The 17646-nt window shown below is 37.6% G+C and overlaps 2 protein-coding genes across 4 annotated transcripts in view; one reads left to right on the top strand and one right to left on the bottom strand.

The window, feature by feature from the left end:
- Nucleotides 1-1207: 1207 nt before the first annotated feature.
- Nucleotides 1208-11041, bottom strand: pfkfb3 (6-phosphofructo-2-kinase/fructose-2,6-biphosphatase 3). 3 transcript variants are annotated; one of them, XM_037760052.1, is made up of 16 exons: nt 10798-11041; nt 7577-7705; nt 7364-7460; nt 7204-7270; nt 7033-7107; nt 6880-6936; nt 6639-6763; nt 6343-6550; nt 6065-6211; nt 5862-5966; nt 5573-5702; nt 5348-5475; nt 4960-5148; nt 4247-4269; nt 3576-3623; nt 1208-2633 (listed from the first exon to the last, which is right to left on the bottom strand). In XM_037760052.1, exons 1-16 carry the CDS (start codon nt 10874-10876, stop codon nt 2627-2629), a joined length of 1614 nt encoding a protein of 537 aa, XP_037615980.1. In that variant the 5' UTR covers nt 10877-11041; the 3' UTR covers nt 1208-2626. The 3 variants fall into 3 exon arrangements, with proteins under 3 accessions (XP_037615980.1, XP_037615982.1, XP_037615981.1); XM_037760054.1 differs by lacking the exon at nt 3576-3623; XM_037760053.1 differs by lacking the exons at nt 3576-3623; nt 4247-4269 and having other exon boundaries at nt 10798-11040.
- Nucleotides 9693-17646, top strand: part of il15ra (interleukin 15 receptor subunit alpha) — a 32425-nt gene continuing 24471 nt past the window's right edge. The window contains exons 1-2 of the mRNA XM_037760057.1: nt 9693-9698; nt 14548-14554. The gene's annotated coding sequence lies outside the window, so the exon portion shown is untranslated. The remainder of the gene's footprint in view (nt 9699-14547; nt 14555-17646) is intronic.

The raw sequence follows: 17646 nt of genomic DNA, 5'->3' as shown, positions 1-17646 counted from the left end.
AAAGCGGGAAGCTGCAAAAGTACCAGATCATTACGTCAAACATCACATGCTTCTGAGCACACACGCTAAAAAAAAGATGGCAGAAATGAATAGAGACTTTGGCAACTGACACAGACTGACATTGTCTGCACAGCTTAATCGTTCTCAATCTTTTTGACCTTTGACCCTGAAAACTGAATAAGTGATTCATGAATTATCCTCTCCACTGAGCGCGCACACACACACCGCACACTATTAGGACACTAAACCAGAACATCCCCATGGAGTTTGTTTGATTGTGTGGTGCAGGCGCCAAGCCACACTTGCAGCTGGTAGATACTGTATCATGGTGTTTTACATTAATATTCATCATGTATTCAAACCAGCAGTGTAGATGCTAGCAGGTCGGGAACACAGCAACCGCATCAGAGCTGCTGTGTTGGTTTAGCAGTCAAACCAGGTACATCAGTATATAGTGTAGGCCCACTGAACATTTTCCTCTCCGCCAACAATTTCTGACTTCAATTTTTGTTCGTAAAAAATTAGGGTTCAGTCAAAAATGGCCAACAGTTTGTACGTAACTTTGCACAAAATACTCAACTGTCTGTTAAAGTACGTCAAAGTAATGGGCCTTTCACACAGAACGCGGTTTGCGCTGCGCATCGCTGCTGGGTTCAGCGCACATCACGGTGCGGTGCGTCCGCATCGTGAGCTGCACGCTCGCGCTTCTACAGAGTCAAGTGCGAGCGGCAGCCAAAGTTTCCTGCATCTTTATATCATTTCAGAAACATAATGTAGATAAATATTTTATTCTAAAACTATTTTTAAAATAACTTTGTGAAGTTATGAGTCAATATTTCCCCCTAGCACACTCGTAGAAGTATTTTTTTCATCTGTCACAGAACTTGTATTTATCACCACTATACTTGCGAGTACAATATTTTGTGCCCAATCTTGTTAGACAGAGAAAGTTCTTTTATTATCCACTCTGATGCAATTTTACAGCAACATCCTGCATGAACCCAGGCACTCACGTTCAACCTGATAAGCAGCGTACGTCTCTCGGTGTGTGTGACTCATGAATCTTGTGAATGGGGGAGATAGTGATGGCAGGAGTGCCGGGTCACGCTGTGTGCACTGCAGATTAGCTCCATAAAAGGAAACACAAAGGATAGACGTAATAGGAATGTTGGACTCCAATGAAAATAAGCAAACAACAAACAGTGTATAATTTCTAGGCGTTAATTTATTGGTCCAGCAGATGCAAAAATCAACTGTACAACATACTGTCCTCTCATGCATAGTCCTCAGATTAGACCTCAAAGCATCTGAAACTACGTAAAAATAAATAAAGAATATAATAAAAGTTTTTACAAAAAACAAATTTCAAGTATCTCAAGCAAACATGTTAAAAGTTTTACTGAGAGGTAAGCGGCAGCTTCTTTCTCAACATGATCGCGCTTTCCATTAGTACAAAAATACTTCTACACACATTTTCATTTAAAGAAAGTCATCTCCCATGCATCTCCAGTTATACTGTATGTACACTAACATTTACAAAGATATTATTAACAGCACGCATTGTTATAACAAAAATATAGGTGCTTGCATTTGTGCGTAGCATGACAGCAAAAAGGAAAATCAAGGAAAACAAACTTGAAATTTAAGAACTGTTAAATGATCGGCATGCACTGTAGAGACTAAACAACACAATGAAAATAACTATCCAACACCGTGAAAAGTAAAATATCGACGTGATATGTGGAGTTATTAGGTGAAATGTGGTGCCTTCTTCTCGAGCAGAGAAATGGCAAGAGAAGCGGCGTCGGGCTTGCAAAACAAGCACTACAGGCACTCTACGGCAAAATAATCACCTCCATCACCGTGAACGTGACGTGACATGAAAAATACATAGTGACACAAAAAAACAAACATATAAATGTATCCCCCCCACTGTGCAAAATAATTGCTTATTTTAATGTCAGCATATAAAGGTGTCAATTAAATCATGACGCTCTTCTTTTTCACACATTTTAGAAAAAACGCGCATGAAAAACGACGAAGAAGTGCTAAAGAGTTTACGATGTAGACTAAATACTACATCCAAAGTTGAACAAAAGGATGGGCTGAAAGATTTATCTAGGTGTCTTGGGTCTCTCCAAAATAGTAAACCAGTAGAAACTGCTTTCCCAGAGAGCCATCTGAGCTGTGAGATGCAACAGGAATGACTGTCTGATTTAAATGAGTCACAGTTCCCCTCTTTCAGTCTGGATGAATTATACACATGACGCTGTTAAAACTTTCCCAGTAAACACATTTCAGTCTCAGAGAGAAAGAAAAATATCTGACGATGTTAAGAAAAGGAGAATTTAAGAGCTTTAAAATTTAAAATATCTTATAGGACAACAATTAAATAACCATGGTCCTTTTTGAATAATAAAAGGTAGTTACTTGTGTCCTTGGCTGACAAAATGATGCAACATATACCGAACATTTTTAAAAATAACTCAGTTTATCTCTTCATGTCGTAGCCTTCAATGAGCCTTTGTCAGCGATCCACTCTCCGGCGTTTTTGAGCCAGGTGACACATGTTTGTAATGTTATTTGCAGGGCTGCAGGACGTCACGGAGGCCAGATGACTTCCTCCTCAGGTTCTGTAAACACAAAAAAATGCCACCGTTAAGACTTTAGATGCCTTCTGTATTGCTGCAACTGTGCAACACAGTACATTTGGCTGCAAGGAGTTCAACAACAACAACACAAAAGTCATGCACTCTTGCACAATTGATCCTCTTCCACAAATTATACTCTCTCATGCAGTGTAATCCTTTAACGGCAAGTTACATCACCGGTGTTTTCTCAGGCTCTGATTTCCTCTATGATATTTTTAGAGGGCATGAAAACTACTGAGTACACTGAGTTCATGAGTGTGTGAATAGGTCGCTGTGGCCGACTTGTGTGCGTCTGCACCGAGCTAATCCTCAGGTGATTATGAAGGAAGCTGACAAGATCCTCCTCACACACCCAACAGCGTTAGACATGCCATTTCCCCCTCATGTAGTCAATGAAGACACTGCATGTTCATTTAATTGAGAACTATTTGGTATTAAATGGTATTATAATGGTTATAATGGTATCATTGTGTTTTGTTTGTTAATACATGATTAGCACAAAACAAGCACATCTAGTGGAAGCCAGCGTGAGCATGTTAGACCTGTGTGTTTGCTAAATGAGCCTGCTGGGTAGTTATTTTATTTAATAGTTTGGCTCTTCTTAAACGTTTTAATTATCCGTCACAAAAACTAACATTTGTTTGTTTCCGAGTAGAAAATGATTAGCCTGCTGGCTAGTTTGTTAATAATAATAATAATAATAATAATAATAATAATAATAATAATAATAATAATTTTTGATTACCTCTTCAAAAACTCGCCTTGTTTAGGATTAGACACTTCTAATAAATGAATTGTGCCACAGTAATCTGGTTTTAACCTGGTTGGCAGATATTCATCTGAAGTTATTAGTGTCAGATGTGGCTGCTGGCAGAAACTAGGCTACAGTATGAAGCAACTGCAAAGCCTCTACAGCGTGTTTACCTTTGAAAGACTAGTGAAACCACTTCCAGATATTGGAGGATGGCTCGTCTTTAAGCAGCACAAGACAGGCCAAAAATAAACCAAACAAACACAGAGACAAGAACAGGACAGTCAGCGTGAATCAGCGCAGTGAAACAAGCAGATTGTGGAAACGATAACAACGATGAAGACAGCAGGCAGAAATTACAGGAATGTAAACTGGGAAGTGAGGGTTTCCCTTTGACCAAATACAGTAGGACGGCTTGTTTTCCCTTTTCCGTCATTGATAGGAAACAGTGCTGCTACTCCTAAATACAAAGTTTCCCGTGAGTCAAGTCTGGAACGGTACAGACTTGCTGTAAGAGCATATCCTGGCACAAGATGTCAGTTTACTGAAATACGATGCATTTATCATAATAATTACTCACCAGTGTGATTAATAGGTGTAATACAAGGTGTATAAATGAGATTTTGTGCAAAATGTGCATCGATATTTCTTTAAATAATTTAGGATTTGGTTTGAAAAAAGACTGTTTTTTTTTTGCTGTTCTCAGTTTAAGTCCAGTAGAAGAAATATCAGCAGTGAACACACACATAAAAGACGAAGACAGCGACAGGAAGTGAGTGGAGAGATGAGATAAAAACAAAAAGAGCGAGCCGGCCATAGATACCAGAAGCGAGCGAATACTTACAGGCAAACTTTGCCCAGCCAGTGCTGTAAGGTGCAGAGGAGGAGGAGATGGCAGCGGAGCAAAAAAAAAGGACGGGAAACAAGTGAGTGAAGATTCATGCAGTACAATACAGAGGGCTGTCAGAAAGGAAACAGATGGAGGAAATGGTTTTTTTTCAGTGTCTCATGATGTCGTTGTTGTTCAAAGGGTGTTCCATCCTGATAAAAAGAGAATTCTGGGCAGAGATGCAAACGTCTCGCAAAATTTACCATAAATAATGGTGTAATTAGACATCAGCTTCTTGTGACTTGAGTCAAAAGTCCTGTCTTTTCTTCCATAACGTGCTGATGTCACCAAGTAACACATTTGCATAATACCTGCCTAGCGGCTAGTTTGGCGCGCCCTCTAATAAAGCTAGTTAGAGCGGAGCTGGAGCGGAGTCTGAAGAGTTTGGTTTGGTTGACCGATCACACCAGAGTGGGCCAGCTGACCAATCAGAGCAGACTGGGCTTTTCGGGAGGGGGCGGGGCCAGGAAGTCAAACAGAGCGTTTCAGACAGAGGGTGAAAAGAGGTGCTGCAGCACAGCCGGTATGAGAAAAAAGAAGCGTTTTCTGAACATTAAAGTATGTAAAAGTGTTCTAATAGAAACCTAAAATAAAAGTATGCAGCTGAAAACAAGCATAATAGGTCCTCTTTAAGTTAAAGTGTGTCTATGTGTTTATAAGAAACCTACCTGTCCGGCCAGGGCGAGAGGGAGGTGTGAGGGGCTGCAGAGCGCCAGCGAGGCAACAGATGGAGGCAGCTCCTGGATCGGAGCTTCGTCTAGGTCATCGATGCGAGGTTTCTTGATGTTCGACTCGGGGCTGGTCAGAGGAGTCACGCTGTTCCGCCTGAGCAATGTGCCAGGACCCCTCCTCACCTCCTGCAGGGTAAGAAACATGAAGACATTAAGACTCAGAAATCAAGAAGTGGTGTATGGAAGTATTGTAGACACTGTTTCATCTTAATAAAAGAGAGCAAATAAGTGTGCAGTTCTGTGTGGTTTCATGTAAAAAGACAAAAGACTTCAGCTCTGTAGGGACGAGCAGAACATATCCAGTAATCAGTGTATCAAGCGTTACCTCTGGTCTGTCTCTGTGGGTGTTCACTGCATCCACATTCAGACAAATGGACTCCACTTTGCACCCGTAGGCGACCGGGGTGAGCTTCAGCACTGTGTGGAGGGGACACTTCAGGTAGGGCATCTCCTCTGGAAAGTAAGGGAAAATACAGGTATGAACACCGTTAAATCATCATTTACATTACGACACTAAACCAGAGGGGTTTATGGGAGTTGTAGTACCCACCTGCACTCTTATCCAGGAAGTAGGCCAGCAGGCAGCGCATGACAGCCTGGTGGCAGATAACCAGGACGTTCTCTTGCCTCTCCAGGTCCATGATGACCGGCTCCACCCGCTGGACCAGGTCCTGGTAGGACTGTAATCAGGATCAGGAGGGTTATTATTGTTAGTTTATTTGAAGTTATATCAAATACCTCTGAAGTAGGGTGGCATTATTATATCTAAATAAAGCTAAATGCTCGGTCTACAGATGTTAATATTATTTTCAAACAGTGGTCGTAGACTGTGTGTGTACCTCTCCAGCAGGGTAGCGATAGTAGTATTTATCTTCATCTCTCAAAGTAAACTCGTCCGGGAATTTCTCCTTCATCTCGTCGTACGTCAACTCTTCACACATTCCCTAAAAAGAACGAAGAAGAAGAAGAAGAAGAATATTTCAGTTTGTGCATTATAGTTGTGTGATGTGGTGTAATAGTGTGTGTTAAGAGTGATACTCACAGCGTCTATCTCGTTGAGAGCCTTCCACTGTTCATAGGGGACTCCCAGGTGCTCGGCGGTCTGGATGCTGCGACACAGCTGGCTGGTCCAAACTTTCAGATCCTTCGGCTGCTGCTCCTCCACGAACCGAGCCAGGGCGGCCGAAAACTACAGCGAGGAAAGAGCAGTATTTAGTAACTGAAGTTTATCGATTGTGATGTATGCATCTGAAAACAAGCATAACAGGTCCTCTTTAAAATTGTGTCTATTTTTACGGTTCCGTCTGCGGCTGTTCGTACCTGCTTGCCCCGCGGCGAGAGGCCCGCGTCGCCGCCCAGCCGTCCCTCCAGGTTGTCGGTGCTCTCCCCGTGCCGACACAGGTAGATGGTGCGCTGCTGGACGTGGATGTTCATCAGGTAGTAGACAATTTTGCTCTGGATGTGATCCTGGATCCGGTTGACGAGGAAGCGCCGACCCACGTCTATCACCTGGATGAAGGAGAGATCCCTGGAGGAAGAACGGGAGCGATTAATGTGAGCGTTTGTATTTGGATACTGCAGAGATGTCCTGACCAAAATCAACGCTGGTCATTTACCTGTCATACTGATCGGGGTCCAGAGGCTGGTAGCTGGTTTTGTAGCATTCAATCCTCCTATGGAAATCCAACATTGCGTCGGTCTTGTTGCAGTCCCGGTAGTCCGGACACGACACCTTCACTTCCTGTACAAGGACGAAGACTGTCAGACGGCAAACAACACGCCTGATGCCAGAGAGTTATAAATCATGTCACGTCATTTCAAAGCAGCGCCAGGATGCATTGTGATGCTGCGACTCACCATGATGTTCGACGCGATGACGCTGGGATCGTCGCACACGGACTCGATGAAAAAGATCTGGGTACGGAAAGGAAAAAAGTAAGTTAAGAATCGCTGCGTTGTCGTTGATGGAAGTCATAGCTTGACTCCTCGGGTTGCCATAGCAACACATACCTTGAAGGCATTCTCACTGCCAAACTGGAGGATCATGTCTCGCCTTTCTCTCGTCGTGTTTGTGGCGTCGAAGACCTGAAAGGGACATGAAACAGCTTTGTAAGACAATGTTTTTTTTATTCATCAGGACAAAGTTTGAGAAAAGCGTGCGATGCATGATGGGAAACTCACCGCTACTTGGCCTCCCTCGTCCTTCAAGTAGGATTTGACATCCCTCAAGGCTGCTAAGGCACACTGCCTAAAGAGAGAGAGAGAGATGGTGATTTTCATTTATCATTAAAAAAAGAAACAGTAGATGAATCTAATAATTGTGTATTTGTGTTGAACTTACTGCCTGATTTTCACGGCACACTCATTATCAGGCTTGAAGAAGTCATAGGAGCTGTAGTTCTTGACCGCCTCCCTGCGGTACTCTCCAACATTGAAGACTACAACACACAGAAGAAGAAGCAACAAGCATGAACACGATGTCCTGGAGGTAGAAACATGAGTTGATGCCACCCTGTAACTGATAAGCTACTGTGTGTCCGTGTTGATGTGTTACCTTTAGTGGGCATGCCGATCCAGTTTAGGTAGCGGGTGAGTTTCTTGGACATGTACGTCTTGCCTCGAGCCGGAAGCCCCACCATCACGATGACGGTGGGAGGGTTGGCAAAGTCGGGGGAGCCAGCCGCTGCAGAGAAGGAGTAAACATCTCAAGTCAGAAGAGGAAAACAAGGACAGTATCTACATCTTGAATTTACATCTGCAACCTGATACCCAGCTGCCGGGGAGCTGCTGGCACAAACAACAACTGGTCACCAAGAGCTGCAACCTGCCTAACTCCATTTATGAAAACAACCTCTGTTTGCAGCTATAATCTCTATTTCCCTCCATGCTGACACACTCCCAGGGGGCACTTAGCTGTCTGCTGGCGCCAGACTGGCCTTTTACTTCCACATCACTGCACTGTCTGACCCACTTCTGCACCCTCTGAACCTGCTTGCACGACCCAGGGTGAGTCACTGGACTGAATATACTGTAACCCCACACTGAGTCCCGAGGTAGATTTTGATGTGGTTCACAAAGTGGGTGGCTTTGGGCGTTGATTCTACATGAACAATATGTTCTGTAGGTCATTGAAATAGTGAATAAATTACTGTTTGACTGAAGCAGTAACTACTTTTCATGTCACATTTCCTCAGCTAATCATCCAGGTGTGCAGGAATTTAATCAGTCTTCATCACGAGGCACTCGCCCCGAGAGCTAATTTATACCTGCTAATCTTGTTTGCATAACAAAGGTACCACGCTGCCTCAGCGGAAAAGCGGATCACACCCAAAGTCGATACTCGGGACATGTGGTTCATCATCACCAACAACATCCTCTCTCATCCATCTCCATCACACCTACTGTGCAGCATCCCACCTCTGTGTGTTTTTTAAGGAAAACACAGAGGTAAACATTTGATAAAAAGTCTCAGTTTAGTCTGATCAAACTCAGATTTTAGGCACAAGTGAGGGAGAAGCAGCAGAGGGTGAAGTGACCAGTGTGAATCCAGATGTGCAGCTATACTCTGTCTGGATGAAATCTTGTCAGTCATGATAAAGAATGTATGGTTTTTATTAGGGCTGTCAAAGTTAACGTGATAATAACACGTTAACGCAATTCATTTTAACGCCACTAATTTCTTTAATGCATTACCGCAATCGAAATCTTGTCGTGAAGGAGGCTAAATAACGCTTTGTTTTGTGTTGTTAATTGATTTCAATAAATTTATACATTTGCATAAAGCAAGCAAATTTGAGTATTAAATGCTTGACAAAATCTCCCTTTAAGGTATATTTTGAACAGATAAAAAAATGTGCAATTAAATTGCAATCAATTGCAATAATTAACTATGGACAATCATGGAATTAATCGTGATTAAATATTTAAATTATTTACAGCCCTAATAAATATACTGTACGCGATAAAACATTTTTTTTACCTCATCCTCTTTCTACATGTCACTTATTTACTTAATGAGGTAAAATGGGCTAATTATTCTTGCGATTAATTGCGATTATATATTTTTTTTATATTTATTATTTATTTATATTATATTTATATATTTTGTATGCATTGTAAGGTGTCTTTGGGTGTCCTGAAAGGCACCACCAAATAAAATGTATTATTATTATTATTATTATTATTATTATTATTATTATTATTATTATTATTATTATTATCATAGAAATCTGTCTTACATTTGCATTATATAGTTTTTCTAATATTTTTTATTAAATTTAAATCCTTAAATTGTACCATTAAAATGAAGCACTAGAAGATGAAATGTCAGCAGCTATAGATGTGTCATTTTTCTTTTCTTGGTTAAAATTTATTTGACTTCTGTCCTCCTTAAGAGCAGACATAAAAAAAAAATCTCCAAAGGAGAAAAGCTTATAAAGTGATTATAAATCACTATAAAGAGCACACATCCCCTCACTGTCTCCATCCTTTCTCTGTGGTCTCCTTGGGTCTCACCATGCAACACGCGCTGCCGGCCGACCAATCAGAACACACTTCAAAAAAGCTAGAGGTTACCATGGATACCACGGTGCCCCGCAGCGTCGTCATGGAGAGGGGGCTGTGACGTGACGTGCCAGTTAATGAACTGACAAGAAGACCGGTGTAGGACACGACAGGTGCACTGATCAGGTAGATTACAGCAGAACTATGGCACCCAGAGGAAATATTATAACGAAACGTTTAAGTGAAAATGTTCATTAATAAACGCTGTTAGTTCCATAGTAGTTAATGTGTCGCTTTATGGTTGTTTTAACGGAATGAAAGTAGCCTAGTGATGATACTAGCTTAAAATAGGTCAGTACAAATTGTACACCAGTAACTTGGTAAAAAAAAATTCTTCAAAATTAACAGAATTTTAATTTATTATTTAAATAATAAATTGTACACTAGTAACTTGGTAAAAAAAAAAAATCTAAATTAACAGAATTTGTATTTATTATTAAAATAATAAATTGTACACTAGTAACTTGGTAAAAAAAAACTTCAAAATTAACAGAATTTTAATTTATTATTAAAATAATAAATTGTACACCAGTAACTTGGTAAAAAAAAAAAATCTAAATTAACAGAATTTGTATTTATTATTTAAATAATAAATTGTACACCAGTAACTTGGTAAAAAAAAAAAATCTAAATTAACAGAATTTGTATTTATTATTAAAATAATAAATTGTACACCAGTAACTTGGTAAAAAAAACTTCCAAATTAACAGAATTTGTATTTATTATTAAAATAATAAATTGTACACTAGTAACTTGGTAAAAAAAAAAAAAATCTAAATTAACAGAATTTGTATTTATTATTAAAATAATAAATTGTACACTAGTAACTTGGTAAAAAAAAAAAATCTAAATTAACAGAATTTTAATTTATTATTAAAATAATAAATTGTACACCAGTAACTTGGTAAAAAAAAACTTCAAAATTAACAGAATTTGTATTTATCATTCAAATAAATCATTCACCAGTAATTTGGTAAAAAAAATCTTCAAAATAAACAGAAATTTTATTGATTTTTTAAATTATAAATCATTCACCAGTAACCTGGTAAAAAAAAAAAAGATATACTGTTTAAACTAAAAGCAAAAAGAGCTAAAAGGAGTAATATTGTGGGTATAGAAGGCGACATACTTATTAATAACACTGTTACACCATCCTGTAGTGATGATATACCAGAGGAAACACATGAATATTAAATATTATAGGGTTCTTACCTCTCCTTGGTGCCGGTTTATCATCCTTGGTGGGCACCCAGATCTTTTGGATCCTGTTCTGGGTCAGCTCTCTGGGCATTCCTCCACAGTAGAGAGGTAGATTCCAGGTGAAAGAGACAGAAAAGAGCAGGTAGAGGTGGTGGTTTGAGCTCTGGAGCCTCAGCCTGTTCAAGGTTGAATGGACCGAGTGGTTCTTCCTGCAGAGCAGAGCGCGTTGGTTGAGCCGGTGATAATCTGCCGGCTCTGCTGCAACACATCCGCTATTTAACCCCGCCCGGCCGGCCGGCGGAGCAACGTGACTGCTGCGGTGACGAAATCCATGAGCTCACACACACACACACTAATATACAGGTAGCCACAGCACCTCCCTGTGGTAAATCTGACAGCATGATAATATTCAATATATTCTAATATAGTTCACGTTATTTAGTGTCATAGTAAACAAAGGCTATTCCCTATTTAAAAGGGTATCTTTGTTTTATTTTTTTTGATTTGTTTCTTTATTGTTTTATTTTTTTTATTCTTTATTTAAATTTTTATTTTTTTTATTTTTTATTTAAATTTTTATTTTTTTTATTCTTTATTTAAATTTTTATTTTTTTATTCTTTATTTAAATTTTTATTTTTTTATTTTTTTTTATTTATTAATTTATTTTGTATTAGTTGTAGCAGCCGAACGTTATTAAGTGTCATAGTAAACAAAGGCTATTCCCTATTTAAAAGGGTATCTTTGTTTTATTTTTTTTGATTTGTTTCTTTATTGTTTTATTTTTTTTATTCTTTATTTAAATTTTTATTTTTTTTATTTTTTTTTATTTATTAATTTATTTTGTATTAGTTGTAGCAGCCGAACGTTATTAAGTGTAATAGTAAACAAAGGCTATTCCCTATTTAAAAGGGTATCTTTGTTTTATTTTTTTTGATTTGTTTCTTTATTGTTTTATTTTTTTTATTCTTTATTTAAATTTTTATTTTTTTTATTTTTTATTTAAATTTTTATTTTTTTTATTCTTTATTTAAATTTTTATTTTTTTTATTCTTTATTTAAATTTTTATTTTTTTTATTTTTTTTTATTTATTAATTTATTTTGTATTAGTTGTAGCAGCCGAACGTTATTAAGTGTCATAGTAAACAAAGGCTATTCCCTATTTAAAAGGGTATCTTTGTTTTATTTTTTTTGATTTGTTTCTTTATTGTTTTATTTTTTTTATTCTTTATTTAAATTTTTATTTTTTTTATTTTTTTTTATTTATTAATTTATTTTGTATTAGTTGTAGCAGCCGAACGTTATTAAGTGTAATAGTAAACAAAGGCTATTCCCTATTTAAAAGGGTATCTTTGTTTTATTTTTTTTGATTTGTTTCTTTATTGTTTTATTTTTTTTATTCTTTATTTAAATTTTTTTTTTTTTTTATTTATTAATTTATTTTGTATTAGTTGTAGCAGCCGAACGTTATTTAGTGTCATAGTAAACAAAGGCTATTCCCTATTTAAAAGGGTATCTTTGTTTTATTTTTTTTGATTTGTTTCTTTATTGTTTTATTTTTTTTATTCTTTATTTAAATTTTTATTTTTTTTATTTTTTTTATTTATTAATTTATTTTGTATTAGTTGTAGCAGCCGAACGTTATTAAGTGTAATAGTAAACAAAGGCTATTCCCTATTTAAAAGGGTATCTTTGTTTTATTTTTTTTGATTTGTTTCTTTATTGTTTTATTTTTTTTATTCATTATTTAAATTTTTATTTTTTTTTATTTATTAATTTATTTTGTATTAGTTGTAGCAGCCAAACGTTATTAAGTGTAATAGTAAACAAAGGCTATTCCCTATTTAAAAGGGTATCTTTGTTTTATTTTTTTTGATTTGTTTCTTTATTGTTTTATTTTTTTTATTCTTTATTTAAATTTTTATTTTTTTTATTTATTAATTTATTTTGTATTAGTTGTAGCAGCCGAACGTTATTAAGTGTAATAGTAAACAAAGGCTATTCCCTATTTAAAAGGGTATCTTTGTTTTATTTTTTTTGATTTGTTTCTTTATTGTTTTATTTTTTTTATTCATTATTTAAATTTTTATTTTTTTTTATTTATTAATTTATTTTGTATTAGTTGTAGCAGCCAAACGTTATTAAGTGTAATAGTAAACAAAGGCTATTCCCTATTTAAAAGGGTATCTTTGTTTTATTTTTTTTGATTTGTTTCTTTATTGTTTTATTTTTTTTATTCTTTATTTAAATTTTTATTTTTTTTATTTATTAATTTATTTTGTATTAGTTGTAGCAGCCGAACGTTATTAAGTGTCATAGTAAACAAAGGCTATTCCCTATTTAAAAGGGTATCTTTGTTTTATTTTTTTTGATTTGTTTCTTTATTGTTTTATTTTTTTTATTCTTTATTTAAATTTTTATTTTTTTTATTTATTAATTTATTTTGTATTAGTTGTAGCAGCCGAACGTTATTAAGTGTAATAGTAAACAAAGGCTATTCCCTATTTAAAAGGGTCTCTTTATTATTTTTACTTTTATTTTTATTTTTATTTTTTTTAGTTGTAGCAGCCGAAGTAATTTTAGTCCATACTATTATTTTATTATCAATTTTATCATTTAAATGTATCGGTTTTTAAACTGTTTCAGGCTATCTGTTGTGTGTTTTTATCCTTTTAACAAAGTTGGAGTGCAGTATTCATATTATGATTTTATTATTTATTCTATTTTTTTTTTATTAAGTCATTAGCAGCTGAATAGAAGTGGCGGTTGTTTGTAATATCACTGTTAATTATTTTATTCCTTGGCTTTTGGCTCGGCGTGAGGGTTGACTATTTTAATCCTTTTTCCTTTCCTATTGGTCTTAATGCTTTTATTATTGTAATGTCCTGTTGGTTTTAAGTTGGTCTTTGTGTTGTTTTTATGTTTTTATGTATAATTGTACAGCACTTTAGTCAACTTTTGTTGTTTTTAAATGTGCTTTATAAATAAATTTGGATTGGATTAATAGACATTTTCTCCACGTCTACCTTTCTGCTTCAACATAAGCCTTGCCGTATAGTCTCTTCAGTCTTAGTCTGAGATTAAAAAAAAAACCTGGAAGAAACGTGCAGAGTGGCACATCACCTCACTCTGCTTCCCCACACTGGGCTGTCCCACTGAGTCACACTGGGTGTGATTAAATACTGTATAGAGTGATTTGGTATAAATATCAAAAAGTCCACATTGACCAAACATGTAGAATTTTTTAAAGGGAATGTTGTAGACTCCCTTGAAAAATCCATTAAAGTAAGCTACATTAAATACTAAATATATAGTCCAGAGTGTTTGATTGACAGCTGAGGGACCTGGAGAGCTATTTCGAGCTCCTGCAAAATTATACATAATACTTCTACAGAGTGGATCTTTATATACTATTTATGTTAGTATTATTATCATATATTTAAACATACTTAACCCCATTTTTTCATTTGTATTGTATGTATGCAGCTGTCGACAGCATCTGGACAGAGACTAAATTAAAAAATACTTTACCAACTACTGCAGTTCTTCAACTTTTTACAGTGTGTTGAAATTCCTGTGTTGCATCAGTTTGAACTTGTACTTTGAAAAGCCTCTGAACTCTCTCCAGCCTTTTCCCCCTAAACCTGATGCTTTATGGCATTCCAACTAATATCCTGTTTATTTAATTGAGTTTATAATTCAGAATGACAAACTCTTTTCCTGTTGACCACCTGAACTAAAGGGCATCTGTGAGACAAAAGAGGACAGCAGTATATAGTTGTGATATTAATGTGTTGAACATCCTCCTAGATATTTTCTTAAACGCAAGAAAGGTCAGGTCGTGATGTTTCCACGTGAAGGATTCAGACATGACACACAGTCTGAACTGAAAGTGGCGAAACTGGTTTATGACTGTTGTTTGTCCTGATTGTGGGACACGTTTTAAACTTTGCCATAGAAAGAAAAGGAGGGCAGGAAAGATAACATTTATAGGAACACGGATGCAGATTTCACCCTTCCTTTAACTTACAGTAACACCCTTATAAGAGTATAAAGCTTTTTCAATTTTCACATATATTGTAAATGTGGAGAGTTTGACAGTGATTTAGATTGTATTTTGTTTCAGGAGGATAAACTGCTTGTCTGTCTTCTTCAAATTTCTCTAAAAATAGCTGTGAATCCAAATGGGACTAGGCTGTATACGGTAATTAAAATAATATTTGTGAGGAAAAGACTTGATTAAGTTTATAGTCTGTAATGAAATGTACTTTGATTGACGTTTCAACACAAAATTGATTCAGAGTTGTCTAATATAGAGTCTAATATCCTAACACTGAAGGTCTGGGATCCAAAGAGATCAGACTATGAGTCACTTCACTAATATAGAACAATAACTCCTCCCATGTTGTGGTCAACAGTCATACTAGTTCATTACACAAGATACCGGTACCTCCTTACATCTTCAACAATATAACACAGTAATACAGTGTGCAACGTTTACTTTGTGCTTTTTATACCTGATAAATGTCATTAAATGGAATGAGTCTCTAGCAACTTTTTAAAAGACAAAGAACTGCACATTTACACAGATTGTTTCAAACCATCCAAACTTCAGGATGCAGGAGGGAACAACAGTGATGGAGATGGGTCACAATATACAAGATTTTTTCCAGTGGTGGAAAGGAACTAAGCACATCATGTTTAAAGGTACTAAATGTGAAATTGGGAGCATTTCTATTGCCTCCGCACGGCTCTCAACATGGCAACGGCTCGCAGCTAATGGTGTTAACAGCGCTAAACAACAGCAACAGCACTGACGGAGCTTAACGATAACCTGAGGGGGAACCGAAGGGTGCATGGGTGCTACTCTCCCACAACGACGCTGTTGGTCGGGACGGCGTTATCAGCGGTAACCTGCCGTATGAGCGCAGTGCAGAGCGGCGGCCAGAAGCTAGCCAGTGGGGCACGCTCACATGCACGAACATGCGCTAAAAGCAAAGCAACAAGGCAAGGAGAAGCTCACACATATGAGCGACTTCGTTCTTTGCTCAGGTAGACATAACATTAATGCATACAACTGGTTTAGAGAGAAACATCCCCACTGTGGAATAAGGTGCAAGTACAGAGATATCAGGAGGCTGCATCCATTCAAAGAATTCACTTGGCTCGAACACAGCATATCCAGGTCGACCCGCACGCCTTTACAACCACACAGTGTCCCCTCGGGGCCACTTTAAGCCACACGCATCGCGACCTCTCGACCTCATCTCAAGTCACACATGCTGGTATGTAGGCCACGGTTAAATAGGCCGCTGACAGCCAATCACATCACCCTGCTCTGCTGCTGTGCACGTTCAGGACACGCTCACACCATGAGCTTCAAGCCTGGTTCCTACATATAATACACACACAGACTTCACACACTTCTACTACTAGAGGCCTGAGTGTGGCCAACACATACAGTACCTGCTGCTGCTGACCCTGAAACCCGGCACAGACACGTGTACATACTGTATGTGTGTCAGTCATTTTTGTACTTCATTCAAGATCACATTAAGAAATTCCGTTGTTTTTAGCTCTCTGTAATGTAACCTGGCTGCATTTTATTTTGCAATTTTCAACCTTTTAAACAACATAAACACGCTAAATTGGCCCCTTTGTATTTCCTGTTGCAGTGTTTGTTAATGCAGTAGCTGACAGGAAGTAAACTTGGACCAAAGCTGTTGCCCTAGCAACACAAGTCAAAAGACTGATGTAGATTTTTACATTAGCAATAATAACTGAGAAACATATTTAATAACAGCCAGTCAAACATCTGTCTTTCCTCTCAGCTTGTGCCCCTTCATCCTTATCCCCTTGAACTTTGACCCCTGCAGTATGAACAAGGGAATGACATCTTTCCAACGGGTCTCTCTTCTCCTCCTCTCCTCTGTTTTTCTAACCAGCCCGTTACCCTGATCTGAATTAAACCTGCTCCGGTGGGGATCCTTCCTGACGTATTTCACTGGCACCTCCGGGGGCCCTTTTTGGCGCTCTTACATAAATCCTGAATGAGGCTGGGGCTGCGTTCACCGTCCCAATCCCCCTTCCCATAATGCATCAGGGCTAAGTTAAGACTTTAGGGCCCCGTGGGATGTGTTAACACTACCGTGGAACCGGCGGCTGTTATATCAGACAAAATTCAGAGAAGTAGGCTTCTTCTTAGGAGCTGCAGCTTCATGACAGGATGTGTGCAGTTTCATTTATGAGTGTTTATACCAGGATGAAATATTTCACCTCCTCAAACTGAAAAACAACTGTAGCCCAGTCACCATGACTAGGCTCATTTCTAATTTCTATACTGACTCTAATAAATGTTAAAGAGGACCTATTATGCTCATTTTTAGGTGCATACTTGTATTCTGGGTTTCTACTAGAACATGTTTACATGCTTTAATGTTAAAAAAAACACTTTATTTTTCTCATACCGGCTGTGATGCAGCACCTCTTTTCACCGTCTGTCTGAAACGCTCTGTTTGAGCTCCTGCTTTAATGTTTAAACACTTTACTTTTCTCATAACGGCCGTCAGCTGGCCCACTCTGTTGTGATTGGTCAACCGAACCAAACTCTTCAAACTCCACTCCAGCTCCGCTCTAACTAGCTTGGTTTGAGGGCGTGCCAGACTAGCCACTAGGCAGGTATTATGCAAATGTGTTACTTGGTGACATCACCACGTTACAGAAGAAAAAGGGGGGACTTCAAGCGAGGCGTTTCAGGAGCAGTGTTTCTGTGGGGGGAGAGTAACTCCCTTTGGCATTGGCTAACTTTGCAGAACTTTTACATGCACAATAAAAACTATATAACCCACTAAAGGAAAGGGGA

Source organism: Sebastes umbrosus, chromosome 23 (genome assembly GCF_015220745.1).
Source record: "Sebastes umbrosus isolate fSebUmb1 chromosome 23, fSebUmb1.pri, whole genome shotgun sequence".
NCBI classification, from domain to species: Eukaryota; Metazoa; Chordata; class Actinopteri; order Perciformes; family Sebastidae; genus Sebastes; species Sebastes umbrosus.
Note: the sequence above shows the minus strand (reverse complement) of the source record. Positions and strands in the feature narration are given on the sequence as shown.

Bases quoted from the DNA above. Each gene is read 5' to 3' on its own strand.
- pfkfb3 (XM_037760052.1), bottom strand. From the start codon at position 10,876: ATGCCCAGAGAGCTGACCCAGAACAGGATCCAAAAGATCTGGGTGCCC. The intron at 6,937-7,032 runs GTATGTGTTGCT...TTCCGTACCCAG, and splicing joins GCAGTGAGAATGCCTTCAAG to ATCTTTTTCATCGAGTCCGT. The intron at 6,764-6,879 runs GTGAGTCGCAGC...GTCCTTGTACAG, and splicing joins TCATCGCGTCGAACATCATG to GAAGTGAAGGTGTCGTGTCC.